The sequence below is a fragment of the Ursus arctos genome, unplaced genomic scaffold (genome assembly GCF_023065955.2).
Source record: "Ursus arctos isolate Adak ecotype North America unplaced genomic scaffold, UrsArc2.0 scaffold_7, whole genome shotgun sequence".
Taxonomy (NCBI): domain Eukaryota; kingdom Metazoa; phylum Chordata; class Mammalia; order Carnivora; family Ursidae; genus Ursus; species Ursus arctos.
Genome location: NW_026623089.1, coordinates 17,445,070 through 17,470,355, shown reverse-complemented (window position 1 = coordinate 17,470,355; position 25,286 = coordinate 17,445,070). Strand labels below are relative to the sequence as shown.

General features: G+C 43.9%; 1 protein-coding gene across 2 annotated transcripts in view; it reads left to right on the top strand.

The window, feature by feature from the left end:
- The window catches only part of ACSL5 (acyl-CoA synthetase long chain family member 5), a 43,079-nt gene that overhangs the window by 15,741 nt on the left and 2,052 nt on the right, over nucleotides 1-25,286 (top strand). For both annotated transcript variants that reach the window (XM_026494118.4, XM_026494119.4), the window contains exons 2-19: nucleotides 1,807-1,991; nucleotides 4,713-4,821; nucleotides 9,192-9,256; nucleotides 9,378-9,479; nucleotides 11,240-11,339; nucleotides 12,307-12,485; nucleotides 13,265-13,297; nucleotides 13,385-13,436; nucleotides 14,179-14,252; nucleotides 14,922-14,999; nucleotides 16,055-16,189; nucleotides 19,600-19,734; nucleotides 20,226-20,321; nucleotides 22,479-22,551; nucleotides 22,829-22,917; nucleotides 23,212-23,328; nucleotides 24,384-24,527; nucleotides 25,171-25,272. In XM_026494118.4, the coding sequence (XP_026349903.1) occupies nucleotides 1,836-1,991; nucleotides 4,713-4,821; nucleotides 9,192-9,256; nucleotides 9,378-9,479; nucleotides 11,240-11,339; nucleotides 12,307-12,485; nucleotides 13,265-13,297; nucleotides 13,385-13,436; nucleotides 14,179-14,252; nucleotides 14,922-14,999; nucleotides 16,055-16,189; nucleotides 19,600-19,734; nucleotides 20,226-20,321; nucleotides 22,479-22,551; nucleotides 22,829-22,917; nucleotides 23,212-23,328; nucleotides 24,384-24,527; nucleotides 25,171-25,272 (1,839 nt within the window). In that variant the 5' untranslated portion in view covers nucleotides 1,807-1,835. The remainder of the gene's footprint in view (nucleotides 1-1,806; nucleotides 1,992-4,712; nucleotides 4,822-9,191; nucleotides 9,257-9,377; nucleotides 9,480-11,239; nucleotides 11,340-12,306; nucleotides 12,486-13,264; nucleotides 13,298-13,384; nucleotides 13,437-14,178; nucleotides 14,253-14,921; nucleotides 15,000-16,054; nucleotides 16,190-19,599; nucleotides 19,735-20,225; nucleotides 20,322-22,478; nucleotides 22,552-22,828; nucleotides 22,918-23,211; nucleotides 23,329-24,383; nucleotides 24,528-25,170; nucleotides 25,273-25,286) is intronic.

Below are 25,286 nucleotides of genomic sequence, written 5' to 3'. Positions count from 1 at the left end.
CCTGGCAAACAACAAAGTTTTACGTGGCTGGCTCTTGAATACATTCTGTCTTTTGGAAGTGCCACTTCACCACACAAACCCAGGTAAGGCTGGATTCCAAAATTCCCAGCTCTCAGAATCCTGACAGTTGGTCACAATAGCACCTGTTGTTAGGCAACCTAGCACCTATGGGGCTGCACTTTTGTTTTTGTTGTGTCTTCTTTTTCTTCCCCTAAACACAATGTGGAAGGTACCAGGGAGTGGGGGGCAGTCATCCCAGTCTCTGGAAGTCCAGGTTTCCTCCATAAAATGGAAAGGGACTGCTCCGAGTTCAGGTAAGAGGCTGTCAGGGAGCAGAAGAATGCTAAGGTGACCGACTGAAGGATTCTTGTGAACGTTCCTGTTCCCACACACAATTTCCAGGCTCTGTAGACTTTGTTAGGGTGGAGGGAAGTGTTTGTCTTCATGGAGAAAGTTCCAGATGCTGGCTAATGGCAGTTGCCCCAAAGTTCTCAGGGCAACTATGGTCTTGATCTGATCAAACTTTTTATCGGACATGCTTTGCTCTCTTGATTTTAAGTGGGAAAGTTTGGCCTTCTCTCTGAGATACTGTTCTGTAAGGTACCACGGTAAACTTTGAAGAATACAAATTCTGAATTTCCTTTGCTGTTGCCTCTAAGGTTCCAAACAGGTTCGGTCTCCTTGAACTCTATACCTATACTCAGAAAAGAGGAGTTGTGGTTTTGTAGATTTCAATGGGGGAAGCAACAGTGGGAAATGGTGAGTGAACTTGGACAAGTCGATTTACCCCTGGGAGCTTCAATTTTTCTCATCTCTAAAATGCTACTTCATGACAATGGTTGAATTAAATTCCATGATCTGTGCAAACAGCCCAGTCTGAAAGCTACTTGGGGCAAAAGTTGGAAGAGATGGCCTCAGCTGGAGTAAGTTCCTAGGACTTGCCCAAACACTAGTTCCTGCTATGAGAGCAGTTTGAAGCTGAACTATGCTGGAAACTATAAGAAAAGCTGGGTTGGGGAAAACCTTTGTGGTTTCAGTTCCATGAGACCTCTTCCTGGTCTAAATCTTTTAACACGCACTTGCTACCAGTGTCAGGTCCATTCTCCAGCACCTTTTCCGCGAAGCTGGCTAATGTTGCCTCCAGTAAAAATGGTTTCTCTAGGCTCCCTGGAGGAGACGACCTTGGACATAGCAAGCTGACATGCTGTTGCTCTCTGAGACTCTCCCAATGCTTCAAAAAAGAAAGCAATGAGCAAGGCATATCTGGTCAGCAGGAAATGTCCTTCATGCAGAATGCTTGATTTTTAACTCTGTTGAGTCACCTCTACGGATGTTCCCTTTTCTGCTTTATATTAGAGAATTCCAGGTGGAACAGTCCTTCCGGACGCTCAGTCCGCCTGGGTGGGTGTGTGTGGGGGGGTCCTCTAGAGTTCCCTCCTCTGACTACCAGCTTAGGCTGGATCCAGAATGGCTTTTTCTAGGCCCCACGGGCCAAAAAGAAAAGGGCAGTCATTTCATAAAATTGTCGAGGAAATGATTAACTTGTTTCCTTTGATCCTTTCTGCCTTGTGGGAGGACAGTCAAGTCACAGGAGTGGGGAATGCATTCTATTATTTTCAACATTACTAAAGTAAACAGAAATAGAAATTCTGCTGTTAGGTCCAATCCTGGTTTTTTGGAGGGTTAGAAGTCTGTGTATGTGTGTGTATGTTGGGGGGGGGGGTCCTTTTGTAAACAACTATCGAATAAAAATTTCAGCCGTTTCCTCTAACTTTTTCTTTCCTCTTTTTTTTTTTTTTTTTTAAGGTCTGAACTTCCTGCTGCTATTCACAAAGATGCTTTTTATCTTTAACTTCTTGTTTTCCCCACTTCCAACCCCGGCACTGGTCTGCATCCTGACCTTTGGAGTTGCCATCTTCCTGTGGCTGATCAATAGACCTCAGCCAGTCTTGCCTTTAGTGGATTTGAACAACCAGTCGGTGGGAATTGAGGTAACTTACCAATCCTCTTTTTAGTTTGATCAAGCACAAACTGTAATTCAAGACCTTGGGATAACGCCGGAAGAGGATGGGTTATAGGGCGAGAAAGTGAGCTTTTTAGATTAGCAATCACCAGAAAACTCTACAAAACTAAACTTCGATTACTGGCCTACTTTGCTTTGTAATAAAAATGAAACCACGGCTGGGGTTTATGAAACCAATAATCTAGATCAGGGTTGGTAAACTATAGCTCGTGGGCAAAATCCACCTTTTTATGAGCAACTAGCAAGCTAAGAATGGTTTTTACATTTTTAAACAGATATGTTAAAAAAAAAAAAAAAAGAAAGAAAAGCAGTTCATATGTGTTCCACAGAGCCCAAAGGTTTTACCGTCTAGCCCTTTACAGAAAGATTTTGCTGACCTATGATCTAGATGATAGAGCCGGTGCTTTGGGGGTAGGAGAATGCTTTCACTGAGATACCCAGTATCTGAGAATGATAAAGAAGTTATTTCCTTGAGTTCAATTCTGGCTTTGAGTTAATATCCATTCTTAAAACTGACAGAAGTTGAAGTGGGATTTCCCCCTCAATTCCCCAACTTTCAGCAAATCGTACAGCTTCCTACATCTCTGAGCAAAGGGAAAGCTCCCAGAATGTTCTCCTCATTTTTCATGTTCAATCCTTTGCAGAGAAGAAAGCATTTCTGTTCCTTTATAAGGCTAACTCCTTCCGATCTTTTCAGGAACTTCTTTCCTCTACCCGGGAATCTTACTCCAAGTTACGTCCTCTCCGCACCACCAACACTCTCATCTGGGGACAATTGCCTGTTCTTCGCTGGCGTCTTCCTCTGCTGCTGATCCTGCTGCTTCAGACCACCTCCTTTCAATCTTCCCCTTTTCCACTGGAGTTCTTTAAAAGTAGTCTGTTCATTTCCTTTCCTGAACTTCAACCCACTGAGATAGGACCATTGCTACTACCATCTCCCCAAACTCCTCTGGGTCACTCAGCACCTACCTTTGAAATTCAATGATTTCTGCTTCAGCCTTCCTCTCAATTGACTTGAGAATTCTTTCTTAAAACTCCTTTTTGTCTTTCATGGCATCCTTCAATGAGATTTCTTACTAATTCCAAGACAGTCTTTATCACTTAGCTTCTTTCCTCCCCTCACCATCTCAATCCTGCTAAAGCAGGGGTTGGCAAACATGCACTGTAAAGGCCAGACAGTGCATTGTTCGGGCTTTGCAGGCCATGTGGACCCTGTTGCAACTACCCAGCTCTGCTGTTATAATGTGAAAGCAGCAGACAATATATAAATGAATGAGCGCGCTGTGTAGCAGATGGCAAGGCAGATCTGGCCCCAGACTGTAGTCTGCCGATCCCTGTGAGATCCTCCCAGCTGAGAAAATCCCGCCTCTCTCAGGACTTGAAATCGTACCTAAAGGTTATGACACCGAAATCTGACTCTCTAGTTCTGATCTCTCCGCAGTCGCAGACCATCTCAGCGGCACTCAAACTCAACAAGTCTCTCTATGGTGTATCTTCACACACACACACACACACACACACACACACACACACACACACACACACTCTTATTTCCCCCTCCACTCTATCTCATCCCGTTGCCTAAAATTGAGTCTGAATCATTTTTCCTTCTTCCTTCGTCGTCAGCCCATCTATGTAAACAAACAGACGCTCTCTTCCTTTACTAGACAGGAAACGTTATTGTTGACCCCTTGACCTAATGTGACATCTCCTGGAAATCTCCCCTGATGCGCTAGACTAAGGTAGATCCCTTGTTATGTTATGTTACCCTGTCCTTTTTTAGCCCTCATCTCCGTAGTAACTTACATTTTTGAATGTGTTATTTCACCGATGCCTGGTCCTCTCTAGACTACCTCGCATGAGGGTTAGACCTTGCTTGTGTCTCGTCTTGCTGCCCCAGGATCCTCGTCAGGCCCTGATCCTGTGCTTCCAGCTGATATGTCTCAGCACATTCGCAGCTACTGCCCCTTCCTCTAATACCCTGCTCTCTACGGGACATCAGGGTCCAGCCACCAGACTCTGCAACGTGTCTCTTGGCTTCTGTGTCTTTATTCAGGCTAGTCCTTCACTCTGAATTGTTCTTCTTTCCCTCCCCTCTACCAAACTATAACTTTCTGGCAAATGCTTACTTATCTTCTAAGTTTCTATGAAGTATTATTTCTTTGCAGCCTTTCTACTTAACACAGAATAGGTACATGACTCAGCTCCCAGAATGTACATTTTTATTGCGGCATGTACATCACGACATTATAGCTGTATGTTTGCCCTTCTCACCTCCCCTCCACTCCGAAGACTCTCATTCATGAGATGCTGCTGGACAGGAACTCTGTCTTAACTCACTTTGCATCTGTGGTTCTGCTGTACACAGCGTGCATTTGGGAGATGTTTAAACTGGGTATGATCTCTTACAGCATAAAACTATACTATTACCTCTCCTCTCTCCGCATGTGTATGTGTGTCTGCCTATAGGGGTTGGGGGAGATTGCCAAAAACATAACTGTGACAGTCACTGGGTTTCTATAATGTAGAAATACTACAATTTGGGGGATTTAAAAACTGATCGAATAATAAAGAGGTCATTCCTGTGACCTCAATGTTCAGTATTTATGGTCTCTTCAATTCAATCCAGAAAGGTTTGGAAAGTGTGGGAGAGAGTCTGGCTTGGCCTCAACTTGGTCTTGTGTCTTAGGGCGGGGCGCGGAAGGCCGCTTTCCAGAAGAGCAACGATCCACTATGTTACTACTACTCGGATGCCAAGACAATGTATGAAGCTTTCCAGAGAGGACTTGCTGTGTCTGGTAAGCCTGGCAGTCGGACCTTGACTGCGAGAAGACTGAGGTGGGGTCTTGTCGCATACCGCTTCTCCCGTCTCCCTTCTTAAACCCCCGCGGTAGTCTGAAGGCAGACGTACAAAGTGCAGGGGACGTAGCAGAGTATCAGAACGGGTGCTGGAAACAGTGCAGGACAGACCTGAGCTCGAAACCCAGCTCTTCCATTTCCAGCCGTGTGACCAGGTACAAAAATCACTTTGCCCCTCAGGATCTGTTCCTTACTTAACGCAAGGAAGACTTCCCTGTCAGGTTGGTAAGGAGCTGATGATAATGTGCAGGAAGGTGTTTTAATTCACTGGCATATTATATTTGTTCAGAAACAGGACTTACATTCCTTGCGTTTACAGATGCAGAATCTGAGCCAGAATTAGCATTCAGGACTCCTGACTTCTTATCTTGTCCTTGACCCCAATGCTGGTCCATGCCAGTACTCTTTGGTGTCACAGAAAGCAATGATCTTTTGTTCTCCTTAGAAACGCCACCATGTGGACTTTGGCAGGTTCACCTGGCACATAGGAGGCTCACTCCTTATATCTGTAGTACTGAACACAATGCAAGGTGCATTTCCTTTCAAAATCAACCAGCTTATCCTTCTCCCTACATCTTTTTTCTTGGGTGACATTCTGTCCAGACATAGGTTTGCCTATATGACTTTTTTTTTTTTTGAAGACTGTATTTATTTATTAGAGAGAGAGTGGGGGAGAGCACGAGCCAGGGGAGGGGCAGAGGGAGAAGCAGTCTCCCCGCTGCGCAGGGCGCCCAACGTGGGGCTCGATCCCAGGACCCTGAGATCATGACCTGAGCCAAAGGCAGACACTTAATCGACTGAGCCACCCAGGCGCCCCTGCCTGTGTGACTTCTTATCCCTTTTTCCCTTCTGCCTTTTTACTATGACAGTATCTACTAGCCAACTCCTGTCAAGTGCCAACTATGCTCAGGCTCTAGACACATCTTAGCTGCTTAACCTCCCCTGGACCTAAGGATTGGTTATTATTGCCTCTACTTTTAAAAATGAGGAAACAGACACTCAGAGGTTCGGGAACATTCCAAAGGCGACAAAACTAGAAAATGTTGCAGCTGATATTGAAATCTGTCTGTTTGACTAGATTGTTCTATTTTCAGTCAGCTCTTAAGGGTTTTATAAAAGTAGTTGGTCCTCCAGACAAATAAGTTTTATCGTAAAGAAACTTCTATCTAAAGCCTCCAAAGGGGACTGTACTTGGTGTTTCTGACTCTAAATCAATACTTATTTAGACTTCCATGCAAATAACAAACAAAACCCAAACCAACCGTTAGTTTTGTTATTTTTTGGCAACTTAAGATACTATATGGCTAATATAACAAACTTTCCTTTGGAATTTTCTATTTTTCAAAATTTTCTTCATGGAGTTTTCTTCATTGTGTTGTTATTGTAACTAGAAACAAGCCATTTGGCACATGTTACGTGGCATATAAGATCCTTCATTTAGAATATGTTTTTCAATACTGAATTACAACTCAACAGATAGAGTGAAAATGGCCTCTCCTGTAAGCAGGCGTGAGAAATAGAAAAATGATACGGCTGGTCCCAAGTGGAGATGAATACAGCAGCCCTAACATATACTTTCCTTTTCTTTTTTTTTTTTTTTTAGAGGAGATAGAGGCAGAAGGGGCAGAGGGAGAGGGAGACAGCAAATCTTAAGAATCCATGCTGGGCATGGAGCCCGATGCAGGGCTTGATCTCACGACCCTGAGATTGTGACCTGAGCTGAAATCAAGAGTCGAATGCTTAACGGACTGAGCCACCCAGGCACCCCTGCCCTAACATATGCTTTTAACCCCTCCTCAATAGATGGTCTATGTTGAGAATCTGCTATGGATAATGTCTGAAGTATAGATCTTCTAGCTCCCCCCGCCGCCCCCTGTGACAGGGATCAGATTTCCACACAGTGAGCCCAAAGGATCTTGAACAAAGCTGCTCAGGGGTTCTGCATGCCAGAGTTTCAGCTCTGCTAGGCTTAGGGCAGCAACTTTGCCAAGAAGTTAACTGGTGGGCTTCTTGTAGATGGCCCCACCTTTAGAACAGACGGACATCTGAGTTGAATATGTTAATCAAAGGCTAGGCTGTTGCCTGGTCAGGACTTGGGCGAAGTAGGCTGATGCTGATTAGGGCACAGAGTTTAATGAGACTTCAGTTGGTGCCCCTGAGAGCCAGTTATCTGACTCGTTCCTTGGCCATGGGCCTCTGCTAGAACTTCCATCATTAGGGAAGTGATGTGGTGTAGTATGGTTTTTCCACATTTGCTGCCATTTCTTACTGGGTGAGCTTGAAGAGACTGCCCCAGTCCTCCAAGATGTTTAGTACCTTAGGGATAACAATAGTGGGTTAATGTGCACAGAGAACATTCCATCAGTGGTAGCTAGCACTAGTAAGGAACATTAAGACCAGTGACTGCAGTGGTAGACCACTGGAGGTGTGTTCTCTGGGATGGAGCGGTGGCTGTGAACACCTCAGGAACGGGACTTGGCTCGCCTCTGGGAAAGCTGCAGAGTGAGCTCTCATGCAGCTGTTCCAGCAGAGAAAAAAAGTCCTCACGTTTCCTGTGGACAGTCTCCTCGTTCATTTTTAAAATATCTCTTTCATCAGAGTGGTTCTGTCTTTCCAGCTTTCTTTCCCTTCTCTTCTGTCTGGAAGGTCACCAATTTGCCTCTGAATTCTTAGTAACTGTGTCTGAATGCTTCCTTTTGGCAAGACCTGAATCCCTGTCAGCAATTTGTCTAGAACCTCTGGGTAAAATTTCCTTCCCTCCTACTTTTCTCTCTATAGCTCCATCGCACTCTGGCTTAGCTGTGGGGGCTTCTTGGGTACTTAGCCGGCTCCCTAGCCTAAGGGCATCATTGCCATGGCTCTCATGGCTCACATCACTATTTATTCTAGTAAGCAGCGCTCCCAAACTTTAGCTTTCCAGGCGTTTAATTCTTCTCTTTTTTAAAAATGTTTTTTATTATATTATGTTAGTCACCATACAGTACATCCCTGGTTTTTGATGTAAAGTTCGATGATTCATTAGTTGCATATAACACCCAGTGCACCATGCAATACGTGCCCTCCTTACTACCCATCACCAGCCTATCCCATTCCCCCATGTTTAATTCTTCTCTTGTCAAATGTATGACACAATTGCAAAGATATTGAAGGCAGATGTACGTGTGTATGGACAAGTGTGTACCTGTGTGTGTGCGCACACAAGTGTGTGTATGTTTCTGTAGTTCCTTATGAGCCTCTGTATGTCAGGAGACATTCTCATACAAACGGGCAAAGTACATTAACAGATGATTCGAGAGAGTAAATGAAACAAGGGAGAAGGTCCCACTTCAATAGCTAGTAAAGAAACTGAGGCTAAAGTGCTAACTTTTTAAACCTAGCAAACCAGAAGGCATGTGTACTTTGGAGTGTCTACGACTTAGTGTGTCGCTGGTGGGAGAAAAGTCCTTTCTCACAACTGCTCTGCTAAGCAATGTGGTTTGGGGGATCAAAAACGTGAGCTGTTCTGATCACCACAACCCCCGAGCCTGCCCCAACCATGGTGTTTCATTTCAGAGACTCTATTCTAAGAAATGTTCTGAATTTGAAATTAGCAATTTGGAAATACTTATCAGAGCATTATTTCAGGAAATGACCCAAATACCCACAATGAGACAAAGTCACTGCAACAGAGCCCTTCCTCAGTTGGCCATAAAAGGCCACTGAAATCTCTACAGAGAAGAAATAATAACATGGGAATTTTTGTATCAAATGGAGGACAGAAGTAGGATCCAAAATGTATCTGTGGAATGAACATAATCCTCTAAACCTATACAAAGGAACTATGAAAATCAATATCATTTTAATCATAGTGTTTAGGTGATGAAATCATTGACAGCTCATATTTTGATTTTTTCCCATATTTTTTTATGAGTATACATTTCTTTTATAAGGAAGCTCAATCCAAGATTATCTGATAGAGGTAGGCTGTTGGTGTTTTCTGATGGGCTTCTGCTTGTTCACGTCACGTGGGTAGTCCGTACTCCTGGTTTTCTCCAGACACCTGTTGCCACGGAGGTCACATATTCCAACACTGAACCACGCTGAATGTTTCAATGCATTTCCTAAATGTTTCAGATGTAGTTTGTAAGACTCTCTGCCTTTGAGAAATGAGTACTTACTGCCATTGACTTTCCTTGACACATAGGAGAAGCCTACAACCCTACTGGATTACTCCTCCCTAATGTCTCATCTCTTCCTAATCCCCTTTTACCTTCTATGATCCAAAGGATCTGCAGCTGGCACTGATTTTCTGTTAATGTCATGTTTTTAGACAATGGGCCTTGCTTGGGATATAGAAAACCAAACCAGCCTTACAGATGGCTGTCCTACAAGCAGGTAAGTCGTGCCCATGGTTTTGGATAGATTCTTTTGTTAATGTGGTATTCTGGCTAATTTGGTCTCTTTGGGGTCTTGACTGCTTTTTTTTCTCTCCCCCTTCTCTGTCTCTCTCTCATAGGTGTCTGACCGTGCAGAGTACCTGGGTTCCTGTCTCTTGCATAAAGGATATAAGCCATCACCAGACCAATTCATTGGCATCTTTGCTCAGAATAGGCCAGAGGTAACCACACTCAAGTTAACTCCAGAAATGAGTCTAAAGACTTAAACCCTGCCCCGAAACCAGCACTCTGACGCTTGCTGATGACTTACCAAAATTATTTAAAGCTCTTCTACTCTTTAACTATTGTCCCCCTGTAAGGAGTTACAGCTCAGGGCCTCCTTAATCGCTGGTTGAACGCCTAGTGCTCTAAGTTAGTACCTGGATAGCTCTTATTTCCTAGCCCATGATGATTCACTTTAAATCAGTCTCTTTGTTGTATGAGGAAAATAAGGAAGCTATATGGGGTGGCAAATAAGAGCTTGTGGACATTGTAGAAAGGGGGAGGTATTTGTATTAGAATTGGAACTTGCATGTTGTATTTGAACTTGTCAAACAAGGTACCCATTGCTACTGACACTGGCTGTACCCGTCTTTCCAAAGTGAAAGCAGATGTTCGACGTTAAGATGATCGGACTGAAGCTTTAGTTAAGTCTTTAGACCAATATCCTCAGAGAAAGCCTTTGTCTGCTGCAGAATGGTTGGATGTCCTATTCTCCCTAGAGCCCGTTGCTTAACCAAAACCCTGGGAGGGCACTGACTGCATTTTTAGGTGAATCTGCATAATCCACCTTTGTGACACCCAGCCTCCATAAGAAGAGATAGCCTCGACTCTCATTTAGGAACTTAATGCCCAACCTAGTGCATTTGTCTGCTTGGGCCGCCATAACAAAATACCACGGACGGGGGCTTAAACAACAGAAACTTCTTTTCTCATGGTTCTGGAGGCTCAAGGTGTCAGCAGGTTTGGTTTCTACTGAGGCCTCTCTCGGCTTGCTGGTGGCTGCCTTCAAAGTGAGTCCTCATGGGGCCTTTCCTCTGTCATCCCTGGTGCCTCTTCCTCATGTGAGGACACCAGTCATATTGGATCAGGGCCCCACCCTCATGACCTTATTTAACCTTAATTACCTCTTTAAAGCCCCTATCTCCAAAAGCAGTCCCACTGGGGGCTAGGGTTCCAACATGAATTTAAGGTGGGCAGGGACACAAGTCAGTACATAACACCTAGACTGACATTTAAGGCCCACCATTAGCAGGTTCTGACCCACCTTTCCCATTCATTTCATATTGTTGTTCTTGCCTCTTGATGTATACACAGTGATGTCGCACTATCTTATCTTTGTTCATCCACTTCCTTCTTCCCTGAATGCCTGCCCTGCTTCCATCTCCATAACCAAATCTTACCAGTCCTTCAAAGCCTTGCCCGATTTCCATCACTTTTCCCAAAGCAGTCCCAGATGGCCTTTTCCCCACCCCAAAAGTGATTTCTCCCTCCTTAAAACTGGGGCACCTGGGTGGCTTGGTCAATTAAGCATCCAACTCTTGATTTCAGCTCAGGTCATGATCTTGGGGTCTTGAGATCAAGTCCCACGTTGGGCTACATGCTCAGCAGGGAGTCTGCTTGGGATTCTTTCTCCCACTGCCCCTCCCACCCCCCACCTAAAAAAATCCCTTAAAACTAGTGGTTTCTGTACCTTTTATGGGTGGAACTTACCACACTCTACTGTCATATTTTGGTCCTTGTGTTGTACTTGTCTGTGCTAACTTATCTCTCTTCTTTAACTGTACTCTGTAGCATTAGCAATGGAAGTCTCTAGGGCCCCCAGGTGACTTATTTTAACACAAAGGCATCAAATAAGCATTTGTTGGCTGAATGACTGAAGTGTAATACTCTTCCTTTTCAAAGTATTCTTTAGTCCTTACTTGAGCTTTTCTCCATACAGTGGATCATCTCTGAGTTGGCTTGTTACACGTACTCCATGGTAGCCATCCCCCTGTATGATACCTTGGGAGCGGAAGCCATCATATACATTGTCAACAAGGGTAAGACTTTGCTATTAGATTATAACTTGATTCTGTCTTGATGCTGAGTAATTCCTCAATATGTGCTCTTGTTAACCGACTTGGAATGCTATGCCCAGAATTTGCTGAAGTCTTTCCTGTTCTGTAGTACTGAGGATATAATTTACAAGGAAATTACAAAAAGCCCAAGCACAGGTAGAAGGTTCAATGAAACGCTCCAGGTGGCAGAGTGTGACGACAGAGTTTAGAGATAAGGGCCACACTGGATAAAAGGTCATAGAGTGAGTGACTAAGCCATTTAATTGACTAAATCACTATGAAACCACTGATTTCATTTCCTATTGTTGTAAATCCAAGTCAGTACAGTTAGTCAGCATGTACCAATGTCCATGGGGAATTTGTACAAAAAATTACCATTGTTAGAGAAACAAGCACAATTTCAATGTTCAAGCAACAACCCGTTCACATATCCAATATCTTACTTTCTGTCCCAGAACTAGTAGGTTAAGTGACTAGACACATTTGGACTATAGATACAATCATAATTTTTTTTTTATTTTTACAATCAAGTATCCAAGAAAATGCCAACATGTAGAATCATTAAATGTTTATCTGCTAAAATCCCATTTGTCCCTTCTTTTCCCTTCTATTCCCTATTCCCCTTCTCCAAATAAAACACATCGACAGGACCACACCTGAGTTATCCATGTTAGTTGTCTGTATTCTTAAGCAGAAGGAATTTCATGACTCTAGAAACTGTAAGCTGTCTGAGCAGCATGCATGAAAACTATGTGCTTCTGTTTCCATTAAGCTCATCTATTATCGATGGAATGCTTCAGGATTTATGCATTATAAATCTGATTTGCAGATGTAATCTCCTTTGGGTACCCACTGGCTTTGAAATTTTCAAAAATCTTTCCTTCATTGCACGGCAATCAGGTACGGAGCAGGGCAAGAAGGTGACCTCCGGCTCTATTTCTGCTTTCAGCTGATATCGCTACAGTGATCTGCGATACGCCCCAAAAGGCATTGATGCTGATAGGGAATGTGGAGAAGGGCCTCACCCCGGGCCTGAAAATGATCATCCTCATGGATCCCTTTGAGGATGACCTGAAGCAAAGAGCGGAGACAAGTGGAATTGAGATCTTGTCCCTGTTTGATGCTGAGGTATGCGCCTTAAATTCAACTAAGACCTCGAAGGCTGGTCTGCCACCAGGGACAACGTGCAGGACATCGACATGAGCGCCCGGGCTGCTGTCTGCCGGCAGTGGCAGGAGACGAGTCCACGAGACTCCAGCTGTGAGGCTCAGAGAATAATTTTCCCTAAAAGAATTCAGAAACCGTGTCAGAGGAGAACAGTCTGTGGCCACAGACTTCTAAGCAGAGGATTTATCAGTACTCAGTTCAGCAGTGGCTAAATATATGGATCCTGGAGTCAGGCGGCAGGGTTCACGTTCCAGCACCACGTCTATGAGTTAGGTAACCTTAGGCAAGGTTCTCCACATCTTCCTTCTCCCCTCTGTAAAATGAGGCTGACATTGTCTCCACCTCACAGAGGAGTTGTAAAAAGTTGAATGAGTTAATCTATAGAAAATGTTCAGAACAGTACCTGCAATGTAGGAAGCCCTGAAATGTCAACGATTCCTGTTATTCAAAAAGATTTAGTAATGGTCCTAGATGACTGGACCTCGAGAGTAGAATGGGAAGGTTGGACATCTGGAATCTTCCCTCTTGAGGCTGGTGTTCTAGAGCAAATTTATACTCTTTCCTAGGCCTTCCACTGTGCCTGAATGTTGGCTTCCAGGCCTGATCTGGGTTAGAATTTTGGTTCTATTCACCCAGAAAAAGGAGGTGGTCGCATGGAAAAGGGGAGGAGAGGGCTGTATTTGTCATAAGTCTTTCCATCTTAACTAATGGCCTCCTTTTTTGGCTTTCTGTTCATGTAGACTGTAGGCAAAGAGAACTTCAGGAAACCTGTGGTAAGTTTTCTTCTGCCCAAATTTGAGTCTTGCCCTATTGAATTCCCAAAACTCTTGGTAGGTTAATCCCTGTGCTTCCCCTTCTAGCCTCCTGGACCAGAAGATCTGAGTATCATCTGCTTCACTAGTGGCACCACAGGTCAGTGCACATGATGCTGTCCCCAGAGGCCCCTGATTGGCCAAAAATATGGCTGAGCACGGCTGGTAAATATACCCTATAATGAGCCCTATCCTTAGGGTCTTACAACCTAAAGCTTTTGGGTATGGATGCCCCAACGGAAAAACAGAAGTATAAGCAAATGAACATACTGGGAGGGGTTTCCATGCTATGGATGGCATCACAAAGTCAACTTTCTTCCCCAACCCACCACTCTCTCAACTTGACACTGCCAGAATAGTTTCCTTCAATCAAGGTGACCCAGGGAGAGTTCTACACAGATCAGTGTGTGCCTTCCCCCACCCCTGCAGTTACTTACTATTAGAACTCCTACGAGCTTTTGATATGGCCCATGATGACCTATACTCATATTGTCCTGTCCACCGTGCCAGTTTATAATGTGATACTTAGGTAATATAGTTAGGTCTGAAGTCTTAAACGTAAAAACAGCACATGGGGCGTTACTTGGATTTTTGCTTTTGGCTGTTGCAATCTGAAATTGTGGCTGTACGCTCTGTGGGAGCAGAGGGCTAACAATGTGCTCAGCAGTAGTGTCTCTGGGTGCATCATTCATCATCCTAAACCATTCATAAGAGGACACAGTGACAGGCGAAGCTCTTGGCCCTCCAGAATAAACCAGTTGAATGCAGCTTCGTCTTTCATAGCCAAAGGCTACCTATTAATCATTTAAAAGATCTTTCTCTCCATGTCCTGTTTCCTACAGGTGACCCTAAAGGAGCCATGCTGACCCATCAAAATATTATTTCAAATGCTTCTTCTTTCCTCAAGTGTATGGAGGTCAGTGGTCAATTGAAAACGAGGTCCTCATTAAAATGTAAATCTGTCATAAGATTTTCCTCTTGATGTTAGAGGAGGCAGAGACATACACAAAACAAAAACAAAAATCATGTTAAAGGCGTGAATGTGGACAAATAGTGGTGCATCTTTGTCCAGAGGACTGTGCGTTCTTAAGCCTTGGTTTTTTAGGATCACTGCACATCTCTATACTCAGTGAAGTTGAGGGGTACCTCTCAGACTTTTACAGTGTACCACCTGTACAACTGTGTGTGGCAGTCCTGGGAAGGAGTGGTTCTTTAAAATGCAAGAAAAAATTTTATTGAGATATAATTGATGTAACATTGTATTAATTTCCGATGTACAGCATAATGATTCCATATATATATATATGCACACACACATATGTACACATGTATATATATATATATACACACACATATATACGTGTGTGTGTTACAAAATGGTCCCCATAATAAATCTAACATCCATCACCACATATGGTTAGTTTTTTTTCTTGTGATGAGAACTTTTAAGATCTTAATAACTTTCGGACATGCAAGACGGTACTATTAACTATTAACTGTAGTTAATAGGAGCCGCTTTTAAATCTCCTTTGAAGAGAAAGTTGGCGTGAACCCAGTGTTGTCTCTTCCTTGTTCTGATCTATAGCATACTTTCAAGCCCACCCCTGAGGATGTGACCATATCCTACCTCCCCTTGGCTCATATGTTTGAGAGGGTTGTACAGGTGAGTGCCCTACGTCCCAGCAGGTATGTGAAGAGGCAGTCCTGACCTGCTACCTCCATGTTTCTTCCAAAGGCAGCTACACACATTTCCAGTCCTTTCTCTAATGGGAAAGCAGCAGGCAGGGAGTTGGTGCAGCTGAGTCCCGACCCCCAGCATTACTGCGAACTTGCTGTGAAGCCTTTCTAGCGGGGTCCGGGTCTGTCCGGCAGGGCCGAGGCCCGCTCCCGCCTTCCACAGGGCGCCTGTGAGCCGGGAAGGCCTAGCCGGAGCCTACTATCTGCTCTTGATTCTGAACTGGGGCTGAAAACACCGTTTCTTCTTTTAAATTTTATTTTGGTTAGAATTTTTTCAAAGATCTAGGGTTAGAGCAAAGGAAGGCCCCCCCAAAGGGCAGAGAAGGAGCATCTGATCCAGGGCTGGGCGTGTGCCGGAGAGCTGCCCTCCTGTGAGTGGGCCGCGGGCTTTTCCGGCAGTTCTGGGGCTGATGTGAGAGCCGAAAGCGGTGCCGGCTTCCCAAAACACAAGTGGCGGTGTGGACGGAAAATCCGCTCTCTGCTACCCACTTAAATACCTCTTCAACCAGCTTAGCTGTTGAGGCACGAAATGCCAAAATGAACAGTTCAGTTCCTTGGGCTCAAGTGTTGACATCTGATTAGTAAATTATCAATTTTAACCAGCATATTTTTTTCACATTTTAATGTCTCTGAAACTGAGGTGATCTTGTAATTGTAGGCAGGTTCTAGTCTAACTGGCCGTGTTTTCCTCAGTGCTACGTAGTGAACGGTCTCTGACAAAGGCCAGCGTCTCGGACTGTCACTCAGCGCTGTGGGCAGAGCGGGGTGGGCCCTCAGTCTCACGGTCTGTCTTACCTGTCCTCCCACCTCAGCAGCAGTGCGTTTCCAACCTGTCTTGGGGGTAGGCTTTCAGAATTCTGGGTATCCGAAATGTGTGGGGAGGCCCATGGATGTCAACCTAGCTCTTCCATTCTGTCCAAGACAGGCCCCACCTGCAGGGGACCTTTGGCTCTGAGCCCTGCTCTTTGGTTTTGCTTTTAGACTGTTGTGTACTCTTGTGGAGCCAGAGTTGGTTTCTTCCAAGGAGACATTCGGTTGCTGCCTGACGACATGAAAACTCTGAAGCCCACGGTGTTTCCTGCCGTGCCTCGACTACTTAACAGAGTCTACGATAAGGTACCAACCTTGCTTCTGAGGGGCTGGCCCTGAGCTGAAGGACCTGTCTCTGGCTTAGGCCTGACTACGGCCCCTGGGGACTCCATGTTGCTAAGAAATTTTTTCCACTTCTACCCCCTACTCCCTACAAGCACCTACTTATGGCCACATTCACAAATGCAGCTGTGAAAAACCATAATAAATGAAACACCCTTCATCTGGGTAAGATCACTTGGACCAGATCTGGAGAAAGAGCTCAATTCAGAGACTTGGGGAGCCCCTCAAAATTAAGCTGACTCACTGAGGAGCTGTTACTCTGATTTCCTAACACCTACCAGCTTGCTGAGGTACCAGGTCCCATGGTCAACATTTCATATGCATTTCATCATTTAATCCTCCCCAAAACACAGGAAATCACATCTATACTTGTTATTATTTCCAACTTACAGCTGAGGAGACGGAGCCTCAGAGGTTATAAAAAGAAAAAAAAAAAAAGCTTGACCAGAGTCATATCCAATAAAGGGGTTGGGCCAGAATCATATTGTCACAAAGTAGTTAGTTGTCATTGATCATTGTTCTGTTTTTCATTAGAGTTTACAACATGGTGATTTTTCTAATTCAATTCAGTCATTTCTCTTGCATTCATCAGCTGAGATTCTTTCATAAAGACACGACAAATATGCTTTCCCTTTATTTATCAGTCCAGAATAATGAATTGGTGCCTCAGTGATCTTCAGAAATGACCGAGATTTTTCCTTTGTAATATTATGAACTCGTGATTTGCATAGTTGTATGCTTAATCCATGTCAGTCAGTCACTGTTGTGTCCAAATTGTCCCACTGTGGAAGTTGGGGGCCCCATCAAGCTGTTCATGTGTCCTTTTGACATAACCCCAGTAGTTTCTGATAGCTTCCCTGCTTTGTGACATAACATGTCCTGAGCTTGTCTTTAATGTCTCTCACCCAAGTCTTGGATTGTCTAATCCTCCCAAGGAGTCCCTGGAACTGGGATATGAACCCAGGCAAAATAGTAATAGAGTCCAGGCTTTTAACCAGGTGTTTGATCACTTCATAATTCCATAGGCATGGGAGCCCTGGGGAAATAACACGTGGCCACTCTTCACATGCTTTGGACACCACTCCTGAGATTCTAGCTCTCCCCTTCACACTTGTGAATCTTAGATACTATCCTGGGGCTTCAGTGATGGGGCAGGCAGCATTCTAGAACACAGATGACCCTGGGACATCGAAAGTGCTGTTTTTTTTTTTTTAAAGATTTTATTTATTTATTTGACCGAGATAGAGACAGCCAGCGAAAGAGGGAACACAAGCAGGGGCAGTGGGAGAGGAAGAAGCAGGCTCATAGCGGAGGAGCCTGATGTGGGGCTTGATCCCATAATGCCGGGATCACGCCCTGAGCTGAAGGCAGACGCTTAACCGCTGTGCCACCCAGGTGCCCCGAAAGTGCTGTTTTTAACAGAACTATTAACAATCCTAACAGCTCTTAGCATGCTACAGAATTATTTGGTGGTTTATGGTTTTTGTTCATGCTGTTAGACATTTTTTTTTAAGATTTAGTTATTTGAGAGAGAGAATGAGAGCATGTGCGCACATGAGCAGAAGGAGCAGAGGGAGAGGGAGAGAGAATTTTAAGCAGACTCCATGCCAAGTGCGGAACCCAACACAGGGCTCGATCTCATGACCCTGAGATCACGACCTGAGCCAACACCAAGAGTCAGATGCTTAACCGACTGCACTACCTAGGTGCTCCAGACATTTTTACTTTTTTTTTTATAAAGCTCACTGTATTTCTTTTTTAAGATTTTATTTTATTTTATTTATTGAGAGAGAGAGCATAAGCTTTTTTTTTCTTTATAAAGCTCACTGTATTTCTTTTTTAAGATTTTATTTTATTTTATTTTATTTATTGAGAGAGAGAGCATAAGCCGGGGGGGAGCAGAGGCAGAGGGAGAAGCAGACTCCCCACTGAGCAGGGAGCCTGATGGGCTTAATCCTAGGACCCCGAGATCATGACCTGAGCTGAAGGCAAACATGTAACCGACTGAGCCCCAGACGTTACTTTCACCAGTTTTTTATGATATGGTAATACTTAAACACAGAGTTTACTTCTGTCACTTATTTTTAAAATGGAGGACTTTATCAGCGTGAGCCTCGAAATTCCAGCTTTTGTTAGGGACTTATTAGAAGGAGATTGTCTTGTGAATAATGAAGATAAATCTCTTAAGGTTGAAAGAGGTATCCGGAATGACAGGATTCTGGCAACCAATGAGTGTAGATCTCGGAGAGAGCTGGTGAGACACTGGTAAAATGATGCTGTAGGCCTGAGTAGATCCCTAGAGCACAGCTGGCCTTCGGAGATGAGGTTGAACAGCTCTATTTGCCTCTGGGCTCAGAAATGGAAGTTTAAATATGGAAGGTGCCTGGAGAGTTCTCTTCCAATTTTCAACTGGAAAAGAACCTTGATTTCCTTGAATCTGGCATCCACTAGGATGGAGTCCTGAAGGCCAGAATATGGGGTTCAGGATTTAATTTTGGAAGTAAGGAGCATTTCAAGTTGTACTTGAAGCTCTCCTTTGGCAGGTATATGTTTGATGGATTAGAGTCAGCGAGGCAAGAATAAGGGAGTCTAGAGAAATAATGTGAGCTTGTCAAATGGTGTCAGAATTAAGCCCAAAGGGAAGAAATAAGTAGAAAAGTCTGTTGGGTTTTGTATGGTGTGGCTAGAAGAACTTTAATTATAGAGAAAGGTGATATTTCTCCAAATTCAGTGTATACAAGCATCAGAGGTATGGGGGCAGTGGGGAGGTGGTGCTTTAAAAAAAATCGGGGGGCGCCTGGGTGTCTCAGTCAGTTAAGCATCTGCCTCTGGCTCAGGTCATGATCCCAGGGTCCTGGGATCGAGCCCTGCCTCATGGTTCCTGCTCAGTGGGGAGCCTGCTTCTCCCTCTCTCTCTGCCCCTGCCTGTGCTCTGTCTGTCTGTCAAATAAATAAATAAGTAAGTAAGTATGTACGTAAAATCTTTAAAAAAAAAATCAGGTGCCTAGGTCTTTCTTTGATATATTAAATCAAAAGCCCAAAAGATATTGCCCGTTGAGGTGTTTTTTATCTAGTATTCCCAGGTGATTTTGGTAGGCAGATGTTGAGAATTTTGAGGACATGCTTAGTTCAGTTGTCAAAGTTGTTTGCCAAGGGCAAGAAATCTAGAGGATAGAACTCTGTATATTCTCAGTATACTTATTATGTCTTAGTGTGGCCATAATTCCCTGGAATTGTCATTATTTAGCAATCCAGTTCATGAATGAAAATCACTTCCTTAGAAAGCAAGAAGGCACTATTTTTTGCTCACTGATGAATGGCTTTGTTGAGTATCTCCAATAGGGTTTGAACTAAGAGGAGCTATCATCTTGCAGGTACAACATGAAGCCAAGACACCCGTGAAGAAGTTCTTGTTGAACTTGGCTATTTCCTGTAAATTCAGTGAAGTGAAAAAGGGAATCATCAGGCGTGACAGTTTATGGGACAAGTTAGTCTTTGCAAAGATCCAGGTAGGTTGGTTCGGTCCTGCACAGAGCCAGGCAAATATCTGGGCTTCCTGCTAGCTTATCATACTTGGCTTTTTCTCTGATGGCTGAGTGTCTCTTTAACGGTGTTTACTCACCTTCTGAGATATTGGACAACTTTGTCATTAAAGGAAATTGGTCAAAAAGCAAAAAAAAAAAAATTTTACTTAGGCTCTAGCGCATACTCTTATTCTCTTAGGTGATGTGTTGAAATTATATGTAATGCAAAGGGCCTGAGAATGTAAATTATCTGAGGAAATTTTTAAAAACTGCAGGTCGAGTCCCAGCTATGGATGATAGTGATAAGAGCAGCTAACAATTGAAGTGCTTTTCCTCAAGGCCAGGGCCTATTCTAAGTGCTTTGTAAATTAACTAATTTAATTCTTATACTGGGTAGGCTGCTTTACCCATTTAACAGTGGAGGAAACTGAAGCCAAGGGAATCGGTTTCAGTGGCTCTTTTTTTCTACTTAACAGGCTGGCCTGGGTGGGAAGGTTAGCTTTGTGGTCACTGGAGCTGCCCCCATCTCCTCTCCGATCTTGACATTCCTCCGGGCGGCACTGGGATGTCCGGTAAGCCAAGCACCTTCTTTGAGGATAGCTTATTTCACTTTTGCACAAGTCAAGCTCACTCTTTAAAAAAGGAAAACACAACTGAAATACACCATGGAGAAATTCACCAAAAATCTCAAAATCAGAAAATAATCCTTCTCTTTATGCATCTGTGTTTAGAAACCTTTATATAAACTGGCATCAGTTCTAAAATACTTATTAAACCATGTCCCATCAACACTGGTCCTGGTCAAATAAAGATCTACATCATTTTAGTGGTTTTGAGATAGTTTATTAGACGTACCTAAGTAACTCGTCTCCTGTTGATGGACACTTAAGTCAATGACTATTTTTTCACTATTATAATCAATGAAGTGATACGGATACTTATGTATCAAAATGGTCAAAATATATGGGTTTGCTTTGTATGTTAATGTAGATTATCACGCTTTCTTCCAGAAAGATCTTGTCTTTTTTATACACGCCCGCAAATGACGCATAAGATCTTATTTCCCTACATTTTTGCCAGTGTAAGGCTTTCTCAGTCATTTAAATCTTAGCCAACCAGATGCATGAAAAATCTCAGAGCAGTTTTGTTTCTTTTATTAACACCGAACATCTTTTCTGTCACTTATTGGCACTTGTATTTCTTCCATGAATTACTCTATTACTTTCTTATAAAAAATGGCCGAATGATAATTGGAACGGTTCTTCTTCACATTGCTTCTAAGAGTTCACACAGTAATAATATTAATCTTTGTTTCGTTAGAAATATTTTTCCTAGTCTCATCTTTTTGCCTTGTGGATTGCTCAATAACAGCTTCAAATGTTGACGTCATCAAACTGATCTTTTTTATTTGTCGTTTTTGAACTGCTTAGACAGGACTCCCTGACTCCAGTATTCCGTAAGACCTCTGTCCTTCATATTTTCTGATACTCTTATGGTTTTACTTTTTTCTAATTCGGTCTCTATTCCATCTGGAATTGAGACAAGTGCTTGGGTGTGGAAGTTCTCTTCCCCGCAACCCTCCCGACAGCTAACTGGTTCATCCACTCGACCAACATGCACAGCATGAGTAAAACGGATCCTTGTCCTCACCACGTCCTCTTGGGTAGAACCACAATCAAAAAAAGATTCTAAATTGATGCCAAGGCCAGAGCTCCTCTACTCTTTCAAATTAGCACCCTCTTGGCCATTCTTAATGCTTTCATTTCCCTCAGCCCCTAAAACCAGTGGATCAGTAGTAGGTCTTGTCGCCGCAGCCTTCCCAGAAACGCCGCCTTCTCCATCCCTCCACAGTCTGCCTGTCACAGCCCTTCCCCCCTGCAGCTGCCGAGGCACTGGTTTGCCCCGCCAGCCTCACTCCTCTCTCCGTTCAAGATTATCCTCTACACGTACTGCGTGGTGCACTGGGTGTTATACACAACTAATGAATCATCGAACTTTACATCGGAAACCGGGGATGTGCTGTATGGTGACTAACATAATATAATAAAAAAACTAAAAAAAAAAAGATTATCCTCTACACCAGGGGTTGGCAAACTGCAGCACAGGCCAAATCTGGCCCATTGCCTCTTTTTAGAAGTGAAATTTTAGTGGAACGCAGCCATACCCATTCATTGACGTGATGTCTACAGCTGCTTTTGTGCTCCACTGGCAAAGCAGCTCCCACAGAGCCCAGACACCCACAATGCTGAAAATATTTACTATCTGGTCCTGTAGAGAAAAAGCTTGCCAGCCGCTGTTCTATATCACAGCTGGAGCTATTTGTCTTAAAAAGCAACCACCACAACAACACACCAAAAAAACCTTGCAAAACAAACAGAACCCTGCTCCCTTTCTTCAGTTCCTTCAGAAGCGCTTCACCGCCTGGGCTATAGGGCCGCTGCCTCCGGGCGTCACTTCACCTCGTATCTCGTATTTTCCTATCAACTTGAAATGCTCTCTTTTCTGAAATACAGTAGAAATTTCTATACTTTGGTCTATTTCTGGAGGCTTTTGGTTTTTGAATGCATCCAAGTTGTAAAGATTTTGCAGCTCAGACATGGGTCGGAAGTATTAAGACACCAAGTATCTTCCAACCTTGAGAGACCTTGCTTTCCTCATGTCTTGCCATAGGGCGTTGCCGCTTAGGCTTTGTCTTGAGTAAGTCTCAGACCCTGCTTTGGTTTACCCAGGTGTTCGAAGCTTATGGTCAAACAGAATGCACTGCTGGCTGTACATTCACGTCACCTGGGGACTGGACAACAGGTAGGTTCTCCACCTACTGGGTGGGAGATGCGGTGGTGGGGAGAGGGGTTCTACCTGAACGAGGGCTTAGGTGAGATAACCTCAATGCTCTGGACAAATGTGGCAAACGCCACACTCAAGTTTCAGTCCAGACATTTCTATCTTAGCTATCCAGCATTGGCACCAGGTAACTTTTCAGTCTTTTTCTTTTAGAGTCAATCCATAAATATCTCAGAAATGTGCCTGGAATTATCACTGTTTCATGGTTTCCCAGCTGAATTAATGTGGTGTGTTCTAGGGCACGTTGGAGTCCCCCTGCCTTGCAATCACGTGAAGCTGGAAGATGTACCAGACATGAACTACTTTTCAGTGAACAATGAAGGAGAGGTGGGTAGGTTGTGCTCTGTCGTCACACCCAGACAATCACATTAGAGCTGTTTTGTCAGAAAGACCACACGGCTGTGAGCGGACTTGGGTTTGACCCGAGATCTTGAACAAGGAACTGAACATCTGTGAACCTCACTTTCTTAGCCCCTGCAACAGGGACTAAAATCTGGTGGTTCTTCCGCTGTAGTGGGAACCACCGAATGGTTTAAGGTGGCAGCAGGTGCTTCGTCAAGTACCTCTGCTGGGAGTTGCAATCTTTGCCACTGTTACCACCCTGTGCTGTCTTCTGTGCAGATCTGCATCAAGGGCAACAATGTGTTCAAAGGATACCTGAAGGATCCTGAGAAAACCAAGGAAGCTCTGGATGAGGACGGCTGGCTTCACACAGGAGACATTGGCCGTTGGCTCCCGGTGGGTGCTTCTTCAGAATTTCTGGGAGCCTCTGTTGTTGGACTGAAGAGAACTATCTGCTTATAATATGCAAGATGGGCAGAGATGCGAGTAGATTAATCAGCTAAGGCAGCCGGAAAGGTTAGGTCTGTATTCTACCTGGCTTGTGGCATCCTCATACTACAAAGAAGAGAACAATGCAGCTGAAGAACCTAGGTGGGAGCTCTGTGTTCTAGTCCCAGCTCTCAAAAGGACCAAAAATGTAATTCTGAGTAAGTTCCCACACTACAGTGACAGAGGGCCGTGCCTTATTAGTCACTCCCAGACAACGTCCATTAGGCTGAATTGAAGACTAATTTCTGGAGTCAGCCTTCTTGATGGTTCCATGGTTGGTTCAGTCTGTTGTCCCACTTAGGGTGTGATCATGTGGATTGTATTTGCCATTTGTCCCAATTCTACAGTTCAAACCCCTAAGGACCTGAGCTCCTCAGAGCTCATTAACTCAGAGAAATGAAGCTGCAAATGACCTCTGGCGGCTTGTCAGAGTCTTCCCCCGCCCTGCTTCGGCCCTACCAAGCACAATTACTGACTTGCTTGATCAGCATTAGGACAGTGAGGCTATCTCAGCCTGCTCCAGGATCAACAGGAGTGATACATAAAAGGGAGTCAAGGAGGGGGAGATCTAACTAATCCAGAAGTCTTAGTAAAGATAACTCCTTTCCTATTCCTGAGAGTTCTGGAAATGGAATATTTGGAAATTAAGTTATTGGAAATTCAGAGCTGCAAAGTTTCTTCACTGGACGAGGCAACCATTTATACAACTTCAGCAGGTCCTGGGGATTCTTTCTGAGGCTGTACCTTGACTCTCCACAAGGAGAAAACAGTATAGGCAGGTTCTTGCTGGAAGCTGCTCCCCTACCCTTTCCCCAAAGCCAACAAAGAGAAATGAAACTTTGCTCAAGAGTCTCTAGAGAGATCAAGTTTACAGAAGGAAAATACCTATAACTTTGCCACTCTATCCACTGACATCACCCAGAGAGCTCAAAAACACTGATGCTGTTCTCTCTTTCACATAGAATGGAACTCTGAAGATCGTTGACCGTAAAAAGAACATTTTCAAGCTGGCCCAAGGAGAATACATTGCTCCAGAGAAGATAGAAAATATCTACATCAGGAGTAGACCAGTGTTGCAAATTTTCGTGCATGGGGATAGCTTACGGGTAATACATTGTTTTAACAATAGCCATTTTCAGGTACAGGCCGTACTGGCTCCGATAGCTATAGGAAATCTGGATAGGGCGGTTTAGGATGAGAAGATTTGAGCTTATAAAGCCAAAGAAGGGAAGTCACGCTCCAACCCTCAAGGCAATACATATGTTAAAAAAAAAAAATCTTTTAACTATGATGGAGTCTGTGAACAAGTCAGTTAGAATTGTTCTAACCATTTTTCTAAAGGGTAGCCATTCAGTAACAAAGGGCCCCATGTCACACTTAGTTCCCACTACAGTGGGAGTTCGTCTGGCACAATGGAACTATTTTATACATGCTGTGCTTAAATTTAACTTTTGGGGTGTGGGTGGGGGTTTGGCCAAAGACAGGCCAAGGATGCTTTAGGCTTAATGCTGAATACCATTTCTTTTTGATTAATCGAATTTGAATAGAATCTTTTTGTAAAAAGATATTGAGTAGGAAAATGGGATCAGAATTCCATGAGGGTTTGAAATACATGGTGAGAGAAGAGTGTATGGTATATCGAACTGAGGTCTTGGGATGTGCCTATTACAGCGCTAGAATCCTGCTGTCTTCATCCAGTGTGGGACACCATTACCCTAGCTCTCACATGCCCTTGTTTCCCTTCTATAGTCGTCCTTAGTGGGAGTGGTGGTTCCTGATCCAGAAGTGCTGCCCTCATTTGTAGCCAAACTTGGCATTAAAGGCTCCCTTGAGGAACTGTGCCAAAACCAAGTAAGTTCTTAAGA